Genomic DNA, 26456 nt, shown 5'->3' on the forward strand with positions numbered 1-26456 from the left:
ATTTTTCTCCTTAATTTCCTCCCCCACTTCTCTCCCCCTTCACTTATGTTTCCCTCTCTCGACAGCTTGCCCTTATTTGGTGCCTTTATTTGGTGGAAAAATGTTCCAAGGCATTTCACAGAGGTGAGAGGAAATTGACATTGAGCCAAAGGAGGAGTGGTAAGGACAGATGACCAAAGGGGGGACTTGGCCAAGGAGATGGGTTTCAGCAGGACAAGAAGGAAATGGAGAGACAGGGGAGTAGCGATAGACTTCCAGAAAGCGGGTCCTAGGCAGTTGAAAGCATAGCCGCCAATGATAGAGCAAGGGACAGATTTACAAGGGGCCAGAGTCAGACGATGTGAGTTTGGGTTGTGTTGGGGGGGTGGTGGTGGGGGCAGTATTGTAGGATTGGAGGAGGTTGCAGAGATTGAAGGGCTAGGCAATAGAAGCATTTAAAGCCAAAGATAAGAATTTTAAATTTTAGGCATTTGGGGACCAGGAGCCAATGTGGGTCAGTGAGGTCAGGGGTGATGGGGGAGCAGGACTTGGTGCAGGATAGCATAAGGGCAGCAGAGTTTTGGATGAGCTAGAGTCTATGAAAGGTAGAGGATGGAAGACTGGCAAGGAGAGCATTTGAGTAATTGATCATGGAGGTGACAAAGGCATCTATCTTTACCTCTGTTTATTTTGTCTTCTTCCCTTCTGTTTACCTCTCCACTTTTTCTCTCTCCCCCTTTACTTCTGTTTCTCTCTCCTCTTTATATCATCCTTCGATTCTCTTTTTCTCCCTTCCTTCACTTCTTGTTTTTCACTTCTTTTGACGCCTTCCCTCATTCTCATTGTCCCCCCACTTCTTATTCTATTTCTCTTCCTTCACTTCTGTTTCTGCCTTCCACTTACTTTCTTCTCTCTTCATTCAGCTCTTTCTCTTGTTATCCACTTGTTCAGTCTCACCTTTATGTTTCCCTCTCTCCTCTTGCACACCTATTTCCATCTCTCCTGTTTCACTTTGGTTTCTCTCTCCTCCTTGGCTTCTGTTTGTCTTATTCCTTTCTGTGCTCTCTCTTCTTCACTTCTCTTCCCCTCATTCCCTCTTTATTTTGTTTCTGTCCCCTCTTTCTGCCTTCACCTCTTTCTCTCTCTTCCTCCCTTTCCATTTCCCTCTGCTCTCGCTCCCTCGTTTCTCCCTCTCCTGCTTCCCTTCTTTTTGTCTCCTCCAGTACTTCTTTCTCTTCTCCACATTTCTTTCTTTCTTCCTGTATTTCTATTTACCTCTGCTGTTTCTTTCTCCTCCTTCACTTGTTTACCATCCGGCAATTCTGCTTTTTAACACTTCCTCTTCACTTACTTACTTCACTCCCTCTCTCTCCATTCACTCGTTCTCTTTCCTCTGTGACTGCTGTTTCTCTCTCCTCCTTCATTTGATTTGCTCTCTACTTCACTTCTTTCCTTTCTCTGGTTCACCAGTTTCTTTCATGCTTCATGTGCGTTTCTCTTTATTCCGTCACTTCAGTCTCACTCCTCGTATTTTTGTTCTCCTCTTTGCCTCTTCACTTCTTTGCTTTTGTTTCTCTTGCTGTCCTCCTTCAGTTACCTCTTTCTCTCTTGTCTTCCATTTCTATGTCTCTCATCTTACTTATTTCCGTTTATTGCCACTTTACTCCTGATAACACTGTCCCTGTGCACAATATAGAATAAATAACATATTACCCCTTTACTCCTGATAACACTGCCCCTGTGTACAGTACAGAATAACGAGTATATTACCCCTTTACTCCTGATAACACTGCTCCTGTGTACAGTACAGAATGAGGAGCATATTACCCCTTTACTCCTGATAACACTGCCCCTGTGTACAGTACAGAATAAGGAGTATATTACCCCTTTACTCCTGATAACACTGCTCCTGTGTACAGTACAGAATGAGGAGCATATTACCCCTTTACTCCTGAGAATACTGCTCCTGTGTACAGTACAGAATGAGGAGCATATTACCCCTTTACTCCTGATAACACTGCTCCTGTGTACAGTACAGAATAAGGAGTATATTACCCCTTTACTCCTGATAACACTGCTCCTGTGTACAGTACAGAATAAGGAGTATATTACCCCTTTACTCCTGATAACACTGCTCCTGTGTACAGTACAGAATAAGGAGTATATTACCCCTTTACTCCTGATAACACTGCTCCTGTGTACAGTACAGAATAAGGAGTATATTACCCCTTTACTCCTGATAATACTAAGATTGTGCTGGTATCCATTATGGAGTTAGGTTTTTTAACAGCATCTTTAAACATTGACAGATAATACAGCAGTGTGACTGCAGACAGATTCAACAACTGCAGTCGACGAAAGTAAAAATAAGATTCATAAAGAAAGATATGTGCAGGTTTATGGTGAACACACTGCCTCAGAAAATGTATGCCGTTAGTTACAGGCAGCAGCCGAATCAACTTAAGAAGAACTTCACCTACCTCAAGCTCCAAGGGATTGAAAGCTCCTGCCGTGAGTTTGGAAGGAGCAATTAGCAGAACGCACTCCCTTATTCAGAACCTCGTCTTGTACGGAGGCCTCTGTTTGGCACTGACCTAATTTTGTCCTTGCTTGTGAGGGGGGTGGGGGTGGGGGGGGTGGGAGGGGGGAAATAATCCCAGGATTTCTAACACAAAGTCACTTGAGTTGCTTTGAGCACGGATCTAGGAGCTGACAAACAAGATCCACACGGAATTCTGTTGCTAAGGACTCTGCTTGTCAGTCGAATAATATAAGGGAATGAAAATAAAAAACAATCTTGCGTCTGGCTACAGGCGAGAATCAGGCTGTGCCTGTTCGTCCTTTTGCACTCGCTCTTCATGTGTCTAATTGACTCAGCGATGTCAAGCGAAAGATTGGCCGAGCCTAGGTGAAGGCAACCAACCAGGGATACGCGAAGATGAGAAATCAAATGGGTGCTCCTCGTTTAACCCATAAAATTACCCGTGTCAAAATGTCAGGTATTTTTTTGCCAATTTTCTTCACTCCCTTTCTGACTCTTGCTGAGGTACGATTCCGCAGGCACCAGCAGTACCTCGCTCAATCGGCCGTTCTTCATATGTGAGCACAGACCCTGAGAGCGTAGGTGGGCTATTTGACCATGGGGTGAATCGTAGCTAAGCCCGCCCATGTCCTCACCTGATGTCCGCACGTGCACTTTTTTTTTTGACAGGGGTCTCGCGAGGCGGTTTAAGGGGTAGGAACCCGAGCTGATTGTTTCCCCCACTCCCTCGCTGGAGGTGCGGAGGCCGATTATACCACCCTCTGGCTGAGATCAGCTGATTCAGCAGACTGTGGAGCAATGCTCATCTTCTGACGTGTTTGTGTAGCTGAAATTAAAGGGGCAGGCATGCCTCGTGAGACACCTTAAGCGACACATCCGACAGCACAACGCACATCCTCCTCTTGATAATCCACAGATTCCCCCCTTCCTGCCTTCACAAACAAGCCTTTGTTTGGCTCTGTGTACAGTACAGAATAACAGAATATTCCCCCTTTGCTGCTCTTGGCTCATGCCCTTACATGTGTAGCACACACCAACTAAAAGTTGACAACTTGTCTACATCTGGTAGAGCACCTTTTGTGGCAGCTTCAGTATAAATTCCACTACATGTACAAAACTGAGACACAGTCAAGATGTACGGTCTTGGACAGGAGGGAATTGCTCTCTTTACCTATTGTGCTGAATTAGTTGATCTCCATATCAACCCTGGCTCAGTTGGTAGCATTCTCGCCTTTCGTCAGAAGGTCATGAGTTCAGCTCCCACTCCACGAGACTTAAGCATAAAATCCAGGCTTACACTCCAGTGCAGTACTGAGGGAGTGCTGCATTGACAGAGGTGCCGTCTTTTGGATGAGGCGATTAAACCGAGGCCCCCTCTGCCCTCCCAAGTGGACGTAAAAGTTCCCTGGCAATTTCAAAGAAGAGCCTGGGAGTTCTCCCTGGTGTCCTGGCCAATATTTATCCCTCAACCAACATCACTAATAAAGCAGATTATCCGGTCATTATCACGTTGCTGTTTGAGGACCTTGCTCTGCGCAAAAATGACTGCTGCGTTTCCTACATTGCAGCAGCGACTAGACTTCAAAAGTACTTCATTGGCTGTAAAGCACTTTGGTTCATGTCCCAAGGTTGTGAAAGGTGCTATATAAATGCGAGTATTTCTTTCTTTAATTTCAGCCAGGGGCACAGTAACAATTTTGGTCTCGGTGGGAGGGTGAGGTGGGGAGAGGGACATAAATTACCCAGGGATCCTGTTGGAAAGTGCACACAATCACCATCCAAATCCCATTGTTCATGTGCACTACATAGTGCAATGAGCGTTGGCACATACAAGAAAGCTGCTGACTGGACAAGTCGGGGGAACCTTACCTATGCCCTGTGCTGGTAAAATGTGCGGCTTTAGCTGGTTTAAGTTCAGCAGTACACCTGCGCATACTGCCGGTCCCTAACCCTCTGCTCTTAAACATATGCAGTCCAGAAATTGCAACGCACATACCATAATTTACCAGTGATCACAGTTATAAACTATTTGAACTTCGCTTTCACAGTTCACTGAACCATCTGAACCCTTCGATTAGATTCCAGTCTGTAACTCACTTCCAGGTATCTGTTATTCTATATACAAACCATCTGAACCCCTCGATTAGATTCAAGCCTGTAACTCACTCCTGAGTAGGCATTATTCTATACATAAACCACCCGAACCCCTCGATTAGATTCCAGCCTGTAACTCACTCCCGGGTATACATTGTTCTCTCTCTATCCCAATTATTCTTGTGTTTCGTGAGATGATGTGTTCAGCTCAGTTTCCATGAAGCTCTAACTGTGCTACAATCCCAGTGCTGCTCTCATTATAAATTATTAATAGCAGCATCTAACTTTAGTACATGAAGGGAGCCAGGTCCTTTTACTTTGATTATAAGCAAAACTGAAATCGATTTTCGCTTTGCTTTTAGAGTTCACTCAGGTTTTTTTTCTGGTAATACTGAGCTGTAGCATCAATAAGGAAAAAAACACAAACTGTAAGACAAGATTGCTATGGTAGGGTATTATACGTACCACTTTATGAAAACAGGCCTGACCTTTCAGTGAACTCGGGAGGGAGAAGTGTTAGTGTAGTGGGGGCTGGGTGTGGAATGTCCTGATGGTTTTTTTAATATACTGACATTAGTTTAAAAGGTGTTCTTAGGAGATTTTTCATTAAACCCAATAGCTCACCCGTGCCTTTATACAGTATCTACTGTCCATACATTTCGCACAAGGCCAAGAATGTTTTCACTTTCCGGTTCCTTTTCTCGTGAATTTCTGTGCGCACGAGGTGAGGTTAGTTTTCCCCGAGCAGGGTCATCAGCCTTCCAAGATTGTCCTGGAGTCTCCAGGAATAAAGATTAATCCCAAGGACACTGCTGCCTGCAAAATCCCAGGAGAAAAACCATAGAAGCCATTAAAAAATTGCTTTAAAAAAATTCTTTCAACACTTTCATTTATTAGTTATAAAAGTATTGGAAATGGGGGGGGGGGGGAAAGGGCTGTTTGAGTGACAGTCAAGAATCATCCAATCGAGTACTGTTTGCTTTCCAATTGGCCGTGGGAGCGCGGTGCGCCGTGAGGGTGGATGTGGCGGGCAACCGATGGCAGGAGCGAGGGGGGCGGGGCTGTCGGAGGCAGGAGGTCATGTGAAGAAACCTCCAGGAATACATCCAGAGTTGGTAACCCCACTCCCAGTGCTTATTCAGTGTGGTGAGGTGCAGAGTAAAGCACTATCCGCACTACCCAAACCTCAGAAAAGCATCGTCCCCTTGCACTGGCCAGCGTGACATCTTTCCGCTTCTGCACCAGGCTCCAAGTGGTCTCTCTGAGTCAGAGTGAAAAGTCAGTACCGATTAAGGGCAGATTTGGAGGTGGATCATTTTGCCACTGGGAACTGGATCGAGAATTGCCCAAACTCACGCCACACTGGACTCTTAACAGCTGGCAAACTGAGGAGACCTTCACCAAATCAGTCTGGGTTGGATTTGAAAGAAGAAAGAACTTGCATTTATATCGCACCTTTCACAATCTCAGGACGTCTCAAAGCGCTTTACAGCCAATTAAGTACTTTTGAGATGTAGTCACTGTTGTAATGTAGGAAAATTTGGCAGCCAATTTGAGCAGAGCAAGCTCCCACAAACAGTACTGAGATAATGACCAAATAATCTGTTTTAGTGGTGCTGGTTGAGGGATAAATATTGGCCAGGACACCGGGGAGAACTCCCCTGCTCTTCTTCGAAATAGCACCATGGGATCTTTCACATCCACCTGAAAGGGCAGACGGGGCCTCGGTTTAACGTAGCATCCGAAAGACAGCATCTCTGACAGTGCAGCGCTCCCTCAGTACTGCACTGGGAGTATCAGCCCAGATTGAACCCACAAACTTCAGATTCAGAGGCGAGTGTGCTACCCACTGAGCCATGGCTGACACTGACATTTCAAAACAGGTTCCAAAGATGAAACGCCAGTATCTACTCACCTCACAAAAGCTCTATTTCAGTATGAACAAACCAAGATTCAGATGATAACTAATGTCAACCAAAATCTCTGCCATTTTTAATTCATTTATTTTTGCTTAAAGAGGTATGCAAGGTCTCAAATAAATGTTCGACAAACTTTGGTGCCTACTTGTTCAAAAACACACAACTCAATGATGTAACTGACGGCACCTGGACGTGACATCACTCTCGTGCCTCTCTGTCCTTTTCTCCCCTGATAAAGAAAGGTTTTGCCAAATATTTCTCCCCCCCCCCACCATGAAGCCTTTAAGGAGTAACGCATCCCAGCTACACATTGCTTTACAAAGGGAAATCAATGACCATTTTAATTTTTTTTCAAAATTCTGTAATAAGAACAGAAGTTTCTGGAAAAGTACAGCAGACCAATTGGTGTCTGAAAGAGTAATGACGGGTTAAAGTTTCGAGCGAATCCTTCATCAGATCTGGGTCCTATTTCAACGTCAAACTATGCACCTCACTGTTTCAGAGGCTGAATGGCTTACTGTTTAGCATTCGCTGTTTAACCTTTCACCCCCACCATTCTAGTGATGCGTTAATTTGGGTATGGACATTTACAGATGCTCCCTTAAGTGTCAATGGTAGGAAGAATAAGGAGGCCACTTATTGCTCGGTTAAATCTAAATGGGGTAGAGGCACAAAGGGATCTCGAGGTACAGATACACAAATCGCTAAAAGTAGCAATGCAGGTTAATCAGGCCATAAAAAAAGGCAAAACAAGCTCTGGGGTTCATTTCTAGAGTGGATAGAATTGAAAAACAGAGAAGTTACGTTAAACTTGTACAGAACCTTGGTTAGACCACACTTGGAATACTGTGTACAGTTCTGGTCTCCATATTATAAAAAAGATATAGAGGCATTGGGGAAAGTGCAAAAAAGATTCACAAGGATGATACCAGAACTGAGAGAATATGCTTATCAGGAAAGACCAAACTGTCTGGGGCTCTTTTCTCTAGAAAAGAGAAGTTTGAGGGGTGACCTGCTAGCGGTGTTTAAGATAATGAAAGGGTTTGATAGGGTAGACAGAGAGAAAATATTTCCACTTGTGGGGGAGTCCAAAACTAGAGGCCATCAATATAAAATAGTCGGTAATAAATCCAATAGGGAATTCAGGGAAAACTTCTTTACCCAGAGAGTGGTAAGAATGTGGAACTCGCTACCACAAGGAGTAGTTGAGACAAATAGCATAGATGCATTTAAGGGGACGCTAGATAAGCATACTAAGGAGCAAGGAATAGAAGGGTATGCTGATAGGGTTAGATGAGATAGGGAGGGAAGAGGCTCATGTGGAGCATAAACGCCGACATAGGCCAGTTGGGCCGATTGGCCTGTTTCTGTGCTGTAGACTCAACGTAACAGTTAAGGAGCAATTGGTTAGTTCAACAACAACTTGCATTTATATAGCGCCTTTAACGTAGTAAAACATCTCAAGGCGTTTCACAGGGGGGTAATCAGATGAAAATTGACACCGAACCAAAGAAGGAGATTTAAAGAGAGCCTCACCTTCGACACCTATCCCATAGGATGCAGTGCATCCGGAGCATTGCTGAGGCATATTATGGGGCAGGCGCCTTATTTAAGCACAACTCAAGGTTTAATGAACCTAGTAGTCAGGCCTCCCTCTTCAATTTTCCAGAGAGCGGCAGCTTCACCGCATCAGGCAGCTGTTACCAAAATATCGACCCTCAGAAATCAATCAATCCACTAGATGGAGTTTGCAAGCTGGCAGTGAGTGTGAACTTGTTTAAAACCACAACAAATCTAGTAGCTAATCCTTAATCATTATTTTCAGAATTACTAAAGGCCAAACTATACCTTAGACAACAATCATTGAGGGGGGAATGAGGGAGCGGAGTGCGGTCTGAAGCTCGATCCTGCGCTGAGTTAGTTGACAAGGCGGCAGATTTGGCCTCAGCTGTGGAGCAGGGGAAAATGGCTAGCGTTCCTTCTCCTGATCGCCCAGAGAGAGCGAGAGGACAGGATCAGTCTCAGGGTTGGACAGCCCGCCAGCACTCACTCTCTGGCCCCACATGGGCAAGGCCACTTGGAAAGGTGGCCACCGTGTTTGGAACTGCACTCTGGCAAGAGGAGAGGAGGGGTAAAAGAGTCGGTGTTCGGAATTGCCTCAGTGAGAGAGTGTCCATGTGCGTCAGGGAAATGAAGCAGCCTGGCGTGGGTGAGCTGAAGTTATAGATCTTCTGTCACACAAGCCTAAGTAATTACGCACTGTTCACGTTAAGCCGAATACACAGAAAAGATATTTTTGCACAACTGACCTTTGACTGAAGGTCCAACAGATTCTCTCTCTTGGTGCCTCAGGGATAGAATTGAAAAGCAGAGAAGTTATGGTAAACTTGCATAGAACTTTGGTTAGACCACACTTGGAGCACTGTGCACAGTTCTGTTCTCCATATAACATAAAGGATATAGAGGCACCGGAGAAGGTATCAGGGTTTTCAAATCCTAATTGCTAATGTCTTCCCACCATGGATAGTGTGCATTTGTGGACATCCAACGAGGACAGGATCAGACTCAGCTGTGGTGATACCCTCTTCACCCCTACTCCCTTTTCACCAAGTTGATTAGCCTGTTGACACCACCTTCTCTTGCACATTTGTCAGCTGTGGCTCGGTGGGTAGTACTCTCACCTCTGAGTCATGAAGGATGTGGGTTCAAGTCCAACTCCAGAGACTTGAGCACAGAATGCAAGCTGACACTCCCCATGCAGTACTGATGGAGCACTGCGTTGTTAGAGATGTCGTCTTTCGGATAAGATGTTAAACCGAGGCCCTGTCTGCCCTCTGGACGTAAAAGATCCCATGGCACTATTTTGAAGAGCAGGGGAGTTCTCCCCATTGTCCTGGCCAATATTTATCCCTCAACCAACATCACTAAGAACAGATTATCTGGTTATTAACTCATTGCTGTTTGTGGGATCTTGCTGAGCGCAACTTGGCTGCCGCGTTCCCTACAACAGTGACTACACTTCAAAAGTACTTCATTGGCTGTAAAGCGGTTCGGAACGTCCTGAGGTCATGAAAGGCGGTATATAAATGCAAGACTTTCTTTCTTTCTTTCTCACAAGGGTGAGAGGTTGTGGTGCTCCCAGCGTCCATGGAAAGCACCCCAGTGAGAGTCAGTATTCTCCGGAGAGGCAGCAATCCGTTAAGAAAAATACCATTGCCGCACGTTTGCTGCACTGATCGAGGAGTCTGGCACTTTATAAAGCATATCATAGGCTGATCTAATGCACAGATTACTCAAGATTTAAACTTTGCTCCACTGAGTGTGGACAGAAGTGATGTATAATTTGAAAGAAAGCCAGCTTTTGAAAGATAGTGTATCAGCTGCAGCACAAACTCTTCCGACAGCCAATACAGGCAGCTGGTTCCAGGAAATGATCCTCTCCCCAAAATCACCCAAGAAGCAATGCTGGAACTTCACAGAAAGTATTTTTTTAATGACTTTTTTTGTGTGGATGTCAGTGCTCATCAAGATTACTACTGGTGAATGGAGAACCTTCAGGTATCCAGTGTCAGCATCAAGTGCTCCCAAGTCAGATACAGCACAGTTAGTTGCACAGTAAAGGTGTCTCCACATCGGGACCAGTCACATGGACCACAGTGGGCTTCTCCAGTCCTGTACGTACCAAGTACACTGCTCTTACACTCCCAGCACAGGTACAGCACGGGTTAGATACAGAGTAAAGCTCCCTCTACACTGTCCCATCAAACACTCCCAGCACAGGTACAGCACGGGTTAGATACAGAGTAAAGCTCCCTCTACACTGTCCCATCAAACACTCCCAGGGCAGGTACAGCACGGGTTAGATACAGAGTAAAGCTCCCTCTACACTGTCCCATCAAACACTCCCAGGGCAGGTACAGCACGGGTTAGATACAGAGTAAAGCTCCCTCTACACTGTCCCATCAAACACTCCCAGGGCAGGTACAGGACGGGTTAGATACAGAGTAAAGCTCCCTCTACACTGTCCCATCAAACACTCCCAGGGCAGGTACAGCACGGGTTAGATACAGAGTAAAGCTCCCTCTACACTGTCCCATCAAACACTCCCAGCACAGGTACGGCACGGGTTAGATACAGAGTATAGCTCCCTCTACACTGTCCCATCAAACACTCCCAGGGCAGGTACAGCACGGGTTAGATACAGAGTATAGCTCCCTCTACACTGTCCCATCAAACACTCCCAGGGCAGGTACAGCACGGGTTAGATACAGAGTAAAGCTCCCTCTACACTGTCCCGTCAAACACTCCCAGGGCAGGTACAGCACGGGTTAGATACAGAGTAAAGCTCCCTCTACACTGTCCCATCAAACACTCCCAGGGCAGGTACAGCACGGGTTAGATACAGAGTAAAGCTCCCTCTACACTGTCCCGTCAAACACTCCCAGGGCAGGTACAGCACGGGTTAGATACAGAGTAAAGCTCCCTCTACACTGTCCCGTCACACACTCCCAGCACAGGTACGGCACGGGTTAGATACAGAGTAAAGCTCCCTCTACACTGTCCCATCAAACACTCCCAGGGCAGGTACAGCACGGGTTAGATACAGAGTAAAGCTCCCTCTACACTGTCCCGTCAAACACTCCCAGGGCAGGTACAGCACGGGTTAGATACAGAGTAAAGCTCCCTCTACACTGTCCCATCAATCACTCCCAGGGCAGGTACAGCACGGGTTAGATACAGAGTAAAGCTCCCTCTACACTGTCCCATCAATCACTCCCAGGGCAGGTACAGCACGGGTTAGATACAGAGTAAAGCTCCCTCTACACTGTCCCGTCAAACACTCCCAGGGCAGGTACAGCACGGGTTAGATACAGAGTAAAGCTCCCTCTACACTGTCCCGTCAAACACTCCCAGCACAGGTACGGCACGGGTTAGATACAGAGTAAAGCTCCCTCTACACTGTCCCGTCACACACTCCCAGCACAGGTACGGCACGGGTTAGATACAGAGTAAAGCTCCCTCTACACTGTCCCGTCAAACACTCCCAGCACAGGTACAGCACGGGTTAGATACAGAGTAAAGCTCCCTCTACACTGTCCCATCAAACACTCCCAGGGCAGGTACAGCACGGGTTAGATACAGAGTAAAGCTCCCTCTACACTGTCCCGTCAAACACTCCCAGGGCAGGTACAGCACGGGTTAGATACAGAGTAAAGCTCCCTCTACACTGTCCCATCAAACACTCCCAGGGCAGGTACAGCACGGGTTAGATACAGAGTAAAGCTCCCTCTACACTGTCCCGTCAAACACTCCCAGGGCAGGTACAGCACGGGTTAGATACAGAGTAAAGCTCCCTCTACACTGTCCCATCAATCACTCCCAGGGCAGGTACAGCACGGGTTAGATACAGAGTAAAGCTCCCTCTACACTGTCCCATCAATCACTCCCAGGGCAGGTACAGCACGGGTTAGATACAGAGTAAAGCTCCCTCTACACTGTCCCGTCAAACACTCCCAGGGCAGGTACAGCACGGGTTAGATACAGAGTAAAACTCCCTCTACACTGTCCCTTCAAACACTCCCAGAGCAGGTATAACACAGGTTAGAAACAGAGTAAAGCAAAAATTTGAACTTTTGAACTATATTCCATCTTTAATCTTTCACTCATTGCATCCAGGGAAGCAAATCCTTTCTGGTTTGTTATAACCAAAGCTTTTCATTGTGACCTTTGAGCCATGACTTCTGTATCCTGCAGTGATTTTATACCTATGATCCCTCAGTGTGTTTACACCTGTCTCTGTGATCCCTCAGTATGTTAATACCAACCTGCTTTCTTTAATCTCCTGCCGTGTCCGATCCTTTGCAAAATTGTATTTATTGATCGGTTGGTAGTGCTCTTGCCTCTGAGTCAGAAGGTTGTGGGTTCGTCATACTCCCAGAGACTTTTGAGGACATAATCTAGGCTGGCACTTCCGTGCAGTACTGTGGGAGAGCTGCACTGTCTGAGGTGCCGTCTTTCAGATGGGACATTAAACCGGGGCCCCATCTGTCCTCTCAGGTGGATGTAAAAGATCCCACGGCCACTATTTCGAAAAAGAGCAAAACTGGGGTCTGGCTGCTCCCCACTCGACCCTGTGTCAATTTCTCCTCCTGACTCTGTCTCTCTCCTTTTGTTCCTCTCACTGCCTGGCTGTTCCTTTCTGGCTACGCCTTTGGTTTTCTACATGTTCCTGTTCCAACTCCTCCCTCCTTCACTCACTGACACCTGTCTGCTCGAAAGGAATATCCGATTCCAAAAGAAGTGAACCGTTTTCTTCCAGTCAAAAAACTCAAATGAGCAGTTTTTTTTTGTTTACTTAAGTTTAGAACATAAAAACTCATACTCACAAATGCCAGAAGAGGAATTTTGAAACATTTCTCTTACGGTCTGAAACGTAAGTGCCCTGAAACCGACCTGTAAATAGGGCACCGGAGGCAGCATTGTTATCTACTGGTTATGAGGCTGAGACGGAAAATATAGGAAAACAAGTGACCCTCTCGGCAGTATAGCAAGGTTCAGTGCAACCTGTACTTTTGCACCCTGGTCACCTCCGAGTCACATAACACAGACTGTACAAGGTTACCAAGTGCGGGCACGGACTGACTGACCTCTACAGCCTCTGTCACACAGTGCATCAGAAATCCCACAACAGAAGCTATTTAGCAGAATATTTAACAGAAGTTATTTAACATCTCTCGGATGAGGCGTCAAATTGAGGCCCCGACGACCCTCTCAGGTGGACATAAAAGATGCCATGGCATTATTTTGAAAAAGAGCAGAGGAGTTCTCCCCGGTGTGTCCTGGCCAATATTTATCCCTCAACCAACATCACTAAAAAAAGATTATCTGGTCATTGTCACTTTGTTGTTTGTGAAATGACTGCCGTGTTTCCCACATTACAACAGCTAAAAGGGTTAAATTATGAGGGCAGGTTGCATAGATTAGGCTTGCATTTGGACATAGGATATAGAAGATTAAGGGTGATCTAATTGAGGTATTTAAGATGATTAAAGGAGTTGACAGGGCGAATAGAGAGAAACTCTGGTGGGGAGTACAGAACGAGGCAGCACAACTTTAAAATTAGAGCTAGGCTGTTCAGGGGTGATGTCAAAAACATATGAACATAAGAAATAGGAGCAGCAGTAGACCATACGGCCCCTCGAGCCTGCTCCGCCATTCAATAAGATCATGGCTGATCTTCGACCTCAACTCCACTTTCTCATCCGATCCCCGTATCCTTTGATTCCCCTTAAGTCCAAAAATCTATCCATCTCAACCTTGAATATACTCAACAACTCAACATCTCTGGGGTAGAGAATTCCAAAGATTCACAACCCTCTGCGTGAAGAAATTCCTCCTCATCTCAGTCTTGAATGGCCGACCCCTTATCCAGCGACTATGCCCCCTAGTTCCAGATTCTCTAGCCAGGGGAAACAATCTCTCAGCGTCCACCCTGTCAAGCCCCCTCATAATCTTATATGTTTCAATGAGATCACCTTTCATTCTTCTAAACTCCAGAGAGTATAGGCCCATTCTACTCAACCTCTCCTCATAGGACAACCCTCTCATCCCAGGAATCAATCCAGTGAACCTTCGTTGCACCACCTCTAAGGCAAGTATATCCTTCCTTAGATAAGGAGACCAAAACTGTATGCAGCACTCCAGGTGAGGTCTTGGCAACATTGTTGGCCTCCTCTTTCAATCTAATACTCTCCTTAACTTCTTCAGTTAGCCACGGGTGGATCATTTTTCCCATGGAGTTTTTATTTTTCAATGGAATGTATATTTGTTGAGAATATTGAAATATTTCTTTAAATGTTTGCCATTGCTTTTCAACTGTCAAACCCTTTAACTTAATTTCCCAATCTACCTTTGACAACTCACCCCTCATACCTATGTAATTGGCTTTATTTAAGTTTAAGACTCTAGTTTCTGATTTAAGTACGTTACTTTCAAACTCAATGTGAAATTCTATCACATTATGATCACTCGTCCCCAAATGTTCTTTTACTGTGAGATTACTAATTAATCCTATCTCATTACATAATACAAGATCTAAAATAGCCTGTTCCCTGGTTGGTTCCATGACGTATTGCTCTAGGAAACCGTCTCTAGTTTTTAGTTACTCCCTAGTTACTCCTTGAGAAGGTGGTGGTGAGCCGCCTTCTTGAACCGCTGCAGTCCGTGTGGTGAAGGTTCTCCCGCAGTGCTGTTAGGAAGGGAGTTCCAGGATTTTGACCCAGCGACGATGAAGGAACGGCGATATATTTCCAAGTCGGGATGGTGTGTGACTTGGAGCGGAACTTGGGAGGTGGTGGTGTTCCCATGTACCTTCTGACCTTGTCCTTCTAGGTGGTGGAGGTCGTGGGTTGGGAGGTGCTGCCAAAGAAGCCTTGGTGAGTTGCTGCAGTGCATCCCACTGGACATCACCAATTTGAAAAGAGCAGGAGAGAAGATAAGGTAAATCAGGTCGTACTGATTAGGGGGACATCACGTTTAGTTTTTAAAAGCCTGTAGGTTGCATGAGCAAGGGATGACTACAGGTAGTATGGGGTACTATAGTATTGAGAGCTTGGTGAAGGAGTTAGAGGAGGAGATGGTGCAATCAATCTTGATTTGAAGATGCTGAGGGTGCAAGGAGGCAGAAGAATGTGTAGGAGTTTAGGAAGAACCAGAGAAAATTCATAGAGGGAATGATCAATGATCCAGACCATGTCTATTAATTAAGGATAAGGTTTCCACAGGGGAATATAAAAGTTTCATATCAACGTTCATATATCCTCATTGCTAGTAACATCATGTAATACGAGTGGTTTAAAACTAAAATATTTATCAAAAAGACCACTCAAGTTACCGGGTTTATCTCTTATACAGATCTTATATGGTAAGCATGGATGGATAGAGCAAGAGAATTGACCCATAATGACACTGCCTGACAGACACTGCCGTGATATTTATGAAGCAGCCTTTCTAATAGCTAGAGCTTCACGTCCTTGGGGAAGCAGTCCCCAAGGGGATTCAATTTACCGTGTGGGTTGTTCCGCTGTCATTGGCTGTCAGACCTCATTAGTCTAGTATTCGTAAAACATTAATTTCTCCCTACCGCATCCCCCCCCACCCCACCCCTACAATCAATGAAATGTGATAAGGACCGAAACACAATATTAAAATGCATTGGTGTTCCTAAATTCTTATTTCTTTTCCCACCCAATTATTCTCCTGAAGTTGCCGACTCTTGCTGGAGTACACGTCAACAAGTGCTGAGGCCCATTTGCCCCAGTCTGCATATGCGGACGTGGGCAGCGGGAGTCACCAGGCGTTTTGATCATGGACGGCGTAAGAGCCAAGCACCGTCCTGTTGTCGCTTGACATCTACACATATGCACTTTTGAGCAGGTGCCACTGGGTAGCAATAGTGGGGGTCGTGCCCCCCCCCCTCATCCCCCAGGGCAACTGAGGACTACTGTAACATTCATACTGATACCTAGGGGGGAGGGAAAGAGCATCCGAATGCTGAATGCTTTTGAGGTGGTGAGAATTGGGCAAGAGCAAGAAATGGCCTCTTCGTATGGCAAAAAAAAGTTGGAAATATTTTTTAACGTAGATTTATCTTACATCAGCAAGTGGCGATGTTGCACTTTGCAATTCAGTCTGTGAATAGTTCAGTGCAAAAAAGAGTTCAGCAGGTAAATGGCAAGTCCAGCATTTATTGGCCACCCCTAATTGCCCTTGAGAAGGTGCTGGTGGTATTTCTTGACTGCTGCAGTCCGTGTGGTGAAGGTACTCCCACGGTGCTGTTAGGTAGGGAGTTCCAGGGTTTTGTCCCAATGGCCATGAAGGAACAGCAGAAATATGTCCAAGTCGGAATGGTGTGTAACTCAGAGCAGAACTTGGAGGTGATGGTGTTCCCATGCACCTGCTGCTCTCGTCCTTCTCGGTGGTGGAGGTCGCTGGTTTGGGAGGTGCTATCGAAGAAGCCTTGGCGAGTTGCTACAGTGCATCCTGTAGATAGTACACACTGCAGCCACGGTGCGCCGGTGGTGGAGGGAAGTAGTCGTTTAATTCAGTGAATGGGGCGCCAATCCTGATGGGGTTCCAAATCCAAGTTTGACTATTGCTAATCATTACTTCTTGAATGAGTCTCACAAGATCATGAGCTGGATATGGGCAAGAAAGGCCATGTTACAATTCGAGCTCTCTCCCAACTTATTCATTCATGTTTTCATAAGCAGGCCTACTTTTAACGTATAACCTGATGCATGTCATGAACAGGTACAGCATGTCTCAGGACTCACAATTACTTTCGCCACAATATTAACCTCGGAGATTGCCGGAGTTGCTCACAACGTACCCCATCCGCTCTGAAAGACGGAAAGTGCCGCGCTCTCATTTCAGTGCATCGAAAGGCCTCGGAACATCTTCTAGTGACTTGCATTCTACTGTTCTATACCCGACTACATCATCCCGGTATTCTATTAGCTTTTTGAAGTGCTTCACCACATTATCGAGACAGAGAGCGATGTACCTATCATTACTCCCAGCTCCCTACTACGTCTCCCTGTGCTAATTTTGTTCCATTCACTATATTCTTCAAATCCGAGTTCTTGATTTACACTCAATACTTTACATTCATCAGTTTTAAAGTTTGTTTGCTATTTGTTTTTCCAATTGCTTATATAATTGATCTAATACGTTTTGCAAATCTTCAGCAGTCTCTACTGATCTATTTTAATGTTAATGTTATTTCTTGTGCATCCCCGATTTCCTTCGCCCTTCCATTGGCGGCTGTGCCTTCAGCGGTCTAGGCTGTAAGATCTGGAATTCCCTCCCTAAACCTCTCCGCCTCTCTCCCCTCCTGTAAGGCTCTCCTCAAAACCTGCCCCTTTGACCAAGCTTTGGTTCACCTGTCCTATTATCTCCTTATGTGGCTCATTGTCAAATTTCTGTCTGATTACACACCTGTGAAGCTCCTTGGGACATTTTACTACGCTATATAAATGCAAGTTGTTATCAGCAGTTTTAGAATCCAGGTCATTTATGAGAACATAGAAACAAAGGCCCATTTAATACTTCTCAAATATCAGCCATTAGATGTCTCAGAAGTATTCTGTTTCCTATTTTTTTTGTCCACTTCTGCCTTGGATTCTACTTGGCTTTGGTTCCATCAAATGTCTTTCATGTGCACCCTTGCCAAAAGCTTTCTGAAGGTATAAACAAGCCACATAATTTGGGAGTGTCACTACCAACTTTACCTGTAGCGTCATCAAAGCAGTTAAGGGATTTTGTCAGGCTGGATCTTACACTCCTAAATCCATGCTGGCTGTTTCTTATTAAGTTATTCCTGTATAGTGCGCCTCAGATGGTTTTAGGTAAACGAAAAGAGAGGAAACTGGAACGTATGGGAGGAGAAAAAAAAAGATATATATCAACATACTTCCATCAAATACACACATAGCATTAACTCTACCCCCAAAACATACTTGGGGAAAGCATGAATATCAGTCTTCCACTAAGGTTGCCAACTCTGGTTAGATGTATTCATGGAGGTTTCATCACAACAACTTGCATTTATATAGCACCTTTAACTTCGTAGAATGTCCCAAGGCACTTCACAGGAGCATTATGAAACAACATTTAATCAAGTCAAATAAGGAGATATTAGGGCAGGTGACCAAAAGCTTGGTCAAAGAGGTAGGTTTTAAAGAATAGGAGGAGAGGCAGAGAGATGGAGAAGTTGAGGGAGCGAATTCCAGAGCTTAGGACCTAAGCAGCTGAAGGCACGGCCGCCAATGATGGAGCGATTAAAATTGGGGATACGCAAGAGGCCAGGATTGGAGGAGCGCAGAGATCTCGGCGGGTAGTAAGCCTGGAGGATGTTACAGAGATAGGGTGGGCCGAAGCCAAGGATGGATTTGAAAACAAGGATGAGAATTTCAAAATCGAGGTGTTGCCGGACTGGGAGCCAATGTAGGTCAGCAAGCACAGGGGTGATGGGTGAATGGGACTTGGTGTGAGTTAGGATACGGGCAGCAGAGTTTTGGATGAGCTGGAGTTTCTGGAGGGTGGGAGGCCAGTCAGGAGAGCATTGGAATAGTCGAGTCTAGAGGTAGCAAAGGCACCGATGAGGGTTCTAGCAGCAAATGAGCTGAGGCAGGGGCGGAGACAGGCGATTTTACGGAGGTGGAAGTAGGCAATCTTGGTGATGGAGCGGATACAGGGTCACCAGGGTCAAACAGGACGCCAAGGTTGCGAACGCTCTGGTTCAGCCTCAGGCAGTGGCCAGGGAGAGGGATGGAGTCAGTGGCTGGGAACGGAGTTTGTGGTGGGGAATGAAGACAATGGCGTCTGTCTTCCCAGTATCTAGTTGGAGGAAATTTCTGTTCATCCAGCACTGGGTACTGGTCAAGCAGCGTAACAAATCAGAGGCACAGGAACGTTCAAGAGAGGTGATGGTGAGGTAGAATTGGGTGCCATCAGTATATATTTGGAACCTGACGTGTTTTCGGATTCTCCGTCTACGACTGGATAGATACGAATGGAACCAGGCGAGCGCAGTCCCACCCAGCTGGACGACACAGGAGAGGCGTTGGAGGAGGATGGTGTGGTCAACCATGTCAAAGGCTGCAGACAGGTCGAGAAGGATGAGGAGGGATGGTTTACCATGGTCACAGTCACATAACATGTCATTTGTGACTTTGGTAAGGGCCGTTTCAGTGCTGTGGCGGAGCGGAAATCCGATTGGAGGGATTCAAACGTGGAGTTGCGGGAAAGGTGGGGAGGGATTTGGGAGGCGAAAACATATTCAAGGAGTTGGGAAAGGAAAGGGAGGTTGGAGATGAGGCGGTAGTTTGCAAGGACAAAAGGGTCAAGGGTGGGTTTTTTGAGGAGTGGGGTGATGACGGTAGACTTGAATGGGAGAGGGACAGTGCCTGAGCAGAGGGAACCGTTAACAATATCAGCTAACATGGGGGTCAGGAACGGAAGTTTGGTGGGCAACAGTTTGGTGGGAATAGGGTCGAGGGAGCAGGAGGTGGATCTCATGGTCAAGATGAGCTCAGAAAGGGCATGAGGGGAGATAGGAGAGAAACTAGAGAAAGATGCGAGTTCATCTGACCTCCTGCCTCGAACCGCACTGGCCCCACACTCCCGCCATTGGTCCATCCTCCAGGTATACTGCCATCCCACGGCCAATTGGAAAGGGGATGGATTCTTCGTTACCCAATTGGATTAATTTTGACTGTTAGTGAAATAGCCTTTTTTCTCCCATCTCCAATATTTTTATAACTAATAAATGAAAGTGTTCAATGAAATTGAAAAAAACCACAATTTTGTGTACTGCCCCTTATGATTTTTCTCCTGGGTTGTTTGCAGCAGTGTCCTGGAGATTAACCTTCAATTCCTGGAGACTCCAGGACCATCCTGGAGGGTTGGCAACCCTATCTTCCACACTTCACTCTCAAAACGAACAGGCATATTAAATAAAAAAACACAGAACAGCAGAGCTTTCATAGTTACATCAAAAAATAGCCATAAATAAAACTTTATTCTTTCAGTTCCTTCACAAGCCTGGTGATGTCATTTTCCTGGGGGGGGGGGCAAAGGTCAGCACCTACACCTCTAATATCATTGGCTGTAGTAAAGAGTAATTTAGAAAGAATAAGATTCAGCGGATGAAATGGTGGTTCTTTAAAATAAATTACAGTGTGGTAGTTAGCACTGTAACAGAAACCTGGTGGGGGGAAAAAAAAAGGAAATCTCTCGTCTCTCGTTTTAAAAAGTTCAACTCTTAATTTAAACATCTGTCTCTTTTTTTTCTCTTGCTTCACCATCATCATCATCTCCTCCGGTTGTGCCCAAAGCATCATGCGCATGAGCTGTGTCAGTCGTGGTGTTTAAAAAGTTCATTATGGTAATGGACGCCTTGGTTGCGATTAATTTAATTTTTTTATTTTAAAAAAATGGGTAAAATCTATAGCAGCAGCAAGCAAACCCTGTGACGGGAAGGCAAGGGTTATATATATATTTTTATATATATATATATATATTTCGGAGAAAAAAGAAATTAAAACGAAAAGAAGTCCTTTGTTGGTTGTAACGTGCTCCCAAAAAAAAAAAATCCCGTGTTTCTTTTCATCTGCCGTCTGCGGGAGTTCGACTGAGAGACGCCATTACGCGAGCAAAGCACTCGCACAGTTCGTGCGCGGAGAAGGAAGGTAGTTTTGGCGGGTCGCGGAAAGCTTTGATCTCGGTCGAGCAGTCCAGCAGCTTTGGCAGGAAGTCGGTCAGCTTCTCTTGTAAGTTGGCTACAAAAGGGGGAGAGAGAGAGAGAGAGAGAACATTTACATATATAAAAAGAAACACTGCCAACGCACTGCCTGTAAGCGTCACACTACTTCCCGTCACACTTCAGAGATCCGCCTTTAGCCTATCCATGACTCAAAGGAGCAACACCGCAGGAGGTCTGCTAACATCTATAATATATTACAAATCTTATGCCTGTGCACAATTCAACAACAACAACTTGCATTTATAACGTAGTAAAACATCCCAAGGTGCTTCACAGGAGTGTATTCAGACACTGAGCCACATAAGGAGATATTAGGACAAGTGACCAAAAAGCTTGGACAAAAAGGTAGGTTTTAAGAAGCATCTTAAAGGGGAGAGGGGTGGAGAGGCGGAGAGGTTTAGGGAGGGAATTCAAGGGCTGAGGGCCTAATTAACTGAAGGATGGCGCCAATGGTGGAGCGATGAAAATAAGAGATGCGCAAGAGGCCAGAATTGGAGGAGCGCAGAGATAACGGTGGGTTGTAGGGCTGGAAGAGGTTGTAGAGATAGGGAGGGGCGAGGCCATGGAGGGATTTGAAAACAAGGATGAGAATTTTAAAATTGAGGCATTGCTGGACCGGGAGACAATGTAGGTCAGTGAGCACAGGGGTGATGGGTGAATGGGACTTGAGTTTTGGATGACCTCAAGATTATGGAGGGTGCAAGGTGAGAGGCTGGCCAGAAGAGCATCCCTGTCAACTTTATGAATTCCTATGTCCACATATATAATGGTAACTACCTAGGTAAATTTATCACACTGTAATTACACTCTCCGGCCACTGATGGCACTTTAGTAACTCAGGCCCCGATATTGCCAGGGAGGCGGGATGGCAGCGGGGGGGGGCGACTGGGCGCATGGGTAACCCGCCCAGTGAAATCGGTCCGTTCCCCACGCGATCGCGGGTAAATTGAAGCCACTTACCATGGCTTCCGGGTTTCCCGTCATTAACCTGCGCAGCGGGCGGACTGCACACCCACATCACAGGCTGTCAGCTGGAGGAGCCCTATTTAAAGGGGCAATCCTCCAATGCTGCTCCTGCAGCAAACAACCAAAAGTACAGCATGGAGCAGACCGGGGAAAGGCTGCTCCCAGATTTAACGATGCCTCACTCCAGGTCCTACTGGATGGGGTGAGGAGGAGGAAGGATATTTTCTACCCAGCGGACAGGAGGAAGTGGCCTGTCTCTGCCACCAAGACCTGGCTCGAGGTGGCAGAGGAGATCACCAGCGGCAGCAACGTCTCCCGCACATGGATACAGTGCAGGAAGAGCTTCAATGACCTAACTAGGTCAGCCAAAGTGAGTACACTTACTCATTCTCCTACACTCCTTCTTCCACATCACTGCCCCCACCCCACAACTTCTTCTGCACTGCCAACACTACTCTATCACATCAATCCTCACACCCACTCAAACCTCATCCTCAACTGACCTGCACTTACTCACCTCCACAGTACTCATCCCAACACTACCACTCAATCCAATCCTCATACAATGTCATGGCCCTGTCTCATACTCACCCTCTGAAGCATCTCTTTCACGGTCAGCCTCACCCAAACCAATGCATTCAGTGGTTGGCCACGTTACCATCACTCACTCACACCTCTCTACTTTCTCCCCTTATAGGAGAAGAGAGCCCAGAATGCACGGGGGGGCCACAACATCAGGTCGTCCTCACTGACGCGGAGCAGGAGGCTCTTGAACTGAGCTGCACCCTCGAGTGCCTGTCCACTGGGGATGCCGAGACTGCCACCCGACAAACGGCTGGTGACAGAACTTTAACATTCAGCACACACAATAGCAAACGATATTAATATGCCTTGCCGTCTTCAGCACCTCAACATCTGTCATCATGCTTAATATTGCCTTCCGTTCTCTTACAAGGCCTTCTGCGGTCGTTGTGACGGTGGAGGGCGATTCCTCAGAGAACCAGCTGGCCTCTGAGGGGACGCCATCATATCTGAGCGAGTCATCCACCAGCGCAGATACACACACCTCGGTGGGTCCCCGTCGTCAGTTAGTTGGAGTCACATATGGTGAGTTACCACACATGTGAGCACAAGCAAACACTGATGGCAGGGGCAGCTGTGGAGAGTCCGCGTCGGTGGGAGAACTCTTCTCCATGCTCTGCTCAGCTGGACACAGATGCTGAACCTTGGGGGTCATCCTTTAAAAGGAGAATGATCGAGGGGCAGCAGCACATTTGCTAAGTGCTGGAACAGGTGCCACATGTACTCTCCACAATCGTGCAGAGGATGGAGGAGTCCAACTCCTGCATGAGTGAAATGGTGGCACAGGTACAGGAGGGAATCTCTGAGATACTGTCACAGGGAAGTGAGGGCATCTCTGAGATACTGTCACAGGGCTGTGAGGGCATCTCTGAGATAGTGTCGCGGGTAAGTGCGGGAATGTCTGCGATGGAGGGAAGGCTAGCCTCCATCGAGCTTCATGCACGGCTCACCAATGAGTCCATTGAGGTCCTGACAATGGCTCTTCGGACTCAGAGTGAGCAACTTTCTGCCGCCTTAAACAAGCAGGCAGATACACTAGCACTGGCCTTACAAGGCTTCACACATGTCCTCCAAACTGTTGTCCAGCAGGATGGTAGGAGTGATGCGGGCCTGGCCCAGGAGAGGGATGAAGGCGAAAGGGGACATGGAAGTGGGGACGCCACTCAAAGTGCTCCCACGTCTCACCCGTTGCCCCCCTCTCAACCAGTACCCTCATTGCTGCCTCCTCTCCAGGTGGCCGAGTCTGCCCCTGCACAGGTTGGCCCAAGGCATCTAATCGATCAGGGCATGAACAAGAGCAACCTGCCACCACCTCTGCTGCAGCCACAGGGGAAGCACCATTTAGGAGTACTCGTAAGCATAAGGCAAAGGTTTTGTAAGCACAAAGGGGATGCACAAGGGTGTTTGACAGTTTGCCATGTTTTTTATTTATATTTGATTTTTGTTAATGGCACATTAAATATTATTATGGTGCGCACCCAAACGCGTCATTGGGGAACCCGGAAGTCAGCGGGTTGGAGCCGGGCTCCGAACCCGCTCCGGGATTCCGCCATTTTAGCAGCCCCCCGCCCCTAATGCACTCGCTCGGCCATCCGAAAATCGGCCCCTCAGTTTCATATCTCCCAACTCCTCAGCCTGTCCTGCAGAGATACTCCTGTGCTCCAACCGACACTACTTCTCTGCTTCCCAAACTGCCATAACTTTTGCTGTAGCCTTGATTCAGCAGCTAGCACTCTCGCTGCTGAGTCAGAAGTTGTGGGTTCAAGTCCCACTCCAGAGACTTGAGCACAAAATTCAGGCTGACACTCCCAGGGCATTACCGGGGGAGTGCTGCACTGCCGGAGGCGCCGCCATTCGGATGAGATGTTAAACCGAGGCCCCAGCTGCTCTCTCAGGCGGACGCAAAAGATCCCATGGCACTATTTCCAAGAAGAGTACGGGAGTTTTCCCCAGTGTCCTGGGCCAATATTTATCCCTCAACCAGTATCAATGAAGTAGATTACTTGGTCATTATCATACTGCTGTTTGTGGGACCTTGCTGAGCGTAAATTGGCTGCCGCTCTTCCTACATTACAACAGTGGCTACACTTCAAAAGCACTTCACTGGCTGTAAAGTGCTTTGGGACGTTCTGAGGTCGTGAAACGTGTTTGATAAATGCAAGTTCTTTCTTTTAATCATATAAAATTAAAATATTATATATAAATCAAAGCAGAATGTATGTCTTTACGATGGAGGCGGAATTACATCTGCACACACTGGTCCCCCTGCCCTCTAACCCCCACTTCACCTGAAGGCCTCATTTGGTCAATGACTCCCAGTGCCCACACCACTTCTTGCTGTCACGATTTTTAAGTAATGCTTTATTGTCAACATTTAAAATGTAAAATGCTATGTAAACATTTATAATGGGAATTCCTATGTAAATAGTTGCCTGTCACAGTGTAATTTAAAAAAATGTAATTCTCCAGATGTGGGCATCGCTGGCAAGGCCGGCATTTATTGCCCATCCCTAATTGCCCTTGAGAAGGTGGTGGTGAGCCGCCTTCTTGAACCGCTGCAGCCCTTGTGGTGAAGGTTCTCCCACAGTGCTGTTAGGTGGGGAGTTCCAGGGTTCTGACCCAGCGACGATGAAGGAACGGCGATATACGTCCAAGTCGGGGTGGTGTGTGACACGGAGGGGAATTTGGAGGTGATGGTGTTCCCATGTGCCATGTGCCTGCTGCCCTTGTCCTTCTAGGACAAGGTCCCTTGGTGGCCTGCCATTTTGTTTTCTCTCCTGGTTTCCTGCAGGTGCTCCAGGCCCGAGGGGTCTTGTAGGTGTGCTCTCTATCCCGGCTTCCAGCTGCTTCTCGCCTCCACTTCAGGCTAACTATTCTGCAGTGCAGATACTAACAATCCTTTGCCCTTCAACCCCCTGCAGCACTGGTATGAATTGGTCCTTTTGATCTCACTATGAGCATATGTTTTTATTCCCCATAACTTTTATGTCTGCTTATCCACTGACAACAGACCACTCGGCTCCAAACATCATCTTTCACTCACGTACATCACAAGGTCTGGAAAATGGACTTTTCCCACAATTGCAGCTAACGCTTTTGTATACTCAGAACTATTTTCAACACACAAAGCAAAAATATGCTGTTACTCAAACAACCCTTTAAGGCTGCTTTTACCATAAGATTTCTCAAACCTTTTACAGTAAAGTATATGGATAATCTCACCAATTTTAACCGTGGACAATTCTCAACTGGTTAGGATAGTTTTTATTTCAACAGATCTGCTGTTCTTTATCCCACACTTCCTTTGCTCTATACATCACTGTAATATAAATGTCATCTTGCTTCATCCACTTAATACACTCGTCAACTATACATATTTCAGGATACGCTTCATCAGATACTCACATTATCAGTATAATGAGCAACCGCTTAAAAAATAGCTCCTCTTTTCCCCCTCCCCATAGAAATATACTTTCTTACCCTGTAACTTTACTAACCATATCACTAAATATATGCACAATTTGAGAACCATGCTTATTGTCTTAAACTAATTTACAAAATAAAAGCCTTCCTCTCAGCGCTCACTTTCCCCGTGACACTCTTCCAATTCAAATCTATTAGTGAATGTGCATTTAATTATATATATTTCTTTTTACATTTAACAACAGTGCTTCTAACTGGATTTCCTGTCTGTCACACTTTTAAGTATCACACCCTGAATTTCTATGTCACATTTAAGAAGAAAAGTATAAAGAAACAAGCAGCCATCTGGAATGTACACAATCCCCCAACAATTAAAAATAGAATTGCCCTTGAGAAGGTGGTGGTGAGCTCCAGGGAACCTTGGGTGTCAGGGGATATACGAGAATGGATTAGGAAAAAAAGGAGGGCTTTTGGCAGATACAAAAGGCTAAAGACGGAGGAAGCCCTAGAGGAGTACAAAAAGTGCAGGGGGATACTTAAAAAAGAAATGAGGAGATCAAGGAGGGGCCATGAAATAACACTGGCGAGCAAAATAAAGGAAAATCCTAAGATGTTTTATAAGTAT

At 46.2% G+C, this 26456-nt stretch overlaps 1 protein-coding gene across 2 annotated transcripts in view; it reads right to left on the minus strand.

Annotated features, from left to right (window-relative positions):
* Positions 1-20076: 20076 nt before the first annotated feature.
* Positions 20077-26456, minus strand: part of usp25 (ubiquitin specific peptidase 25) — a 148580-nt gene continuing 142200 nt past the window's right edge. For both annotated transcript variants that reach the window (XM_067993372.1, XM_067993371.1), the window contains one exon: positions 20077-20876. In XM_067993372.1, coding sequence (XP_067849473.1) covers positions 20704-20876 — 173 coding nt within the window. In that variant the 3' untranslated portion in view covers positions 20077-20703. The remainder of the gene's footprint in view (positions 20877-26456) is intronic.

This window comes from Heptranchias perlo, chromosome 11 (genome assembly GCF_035084215.1).
Source record: "Heptranchias perlo isolate sHepPer1 chromosome 11, sHepPer1.hap1, whole genome shotgun sequence".
Lineage (NCBI taxonomy): Eukaryota > Metazoa > Chordata > Chondrichthyes > Hexanchiformes > Hexanchidae > Heptranchias > Heptranchias perlo.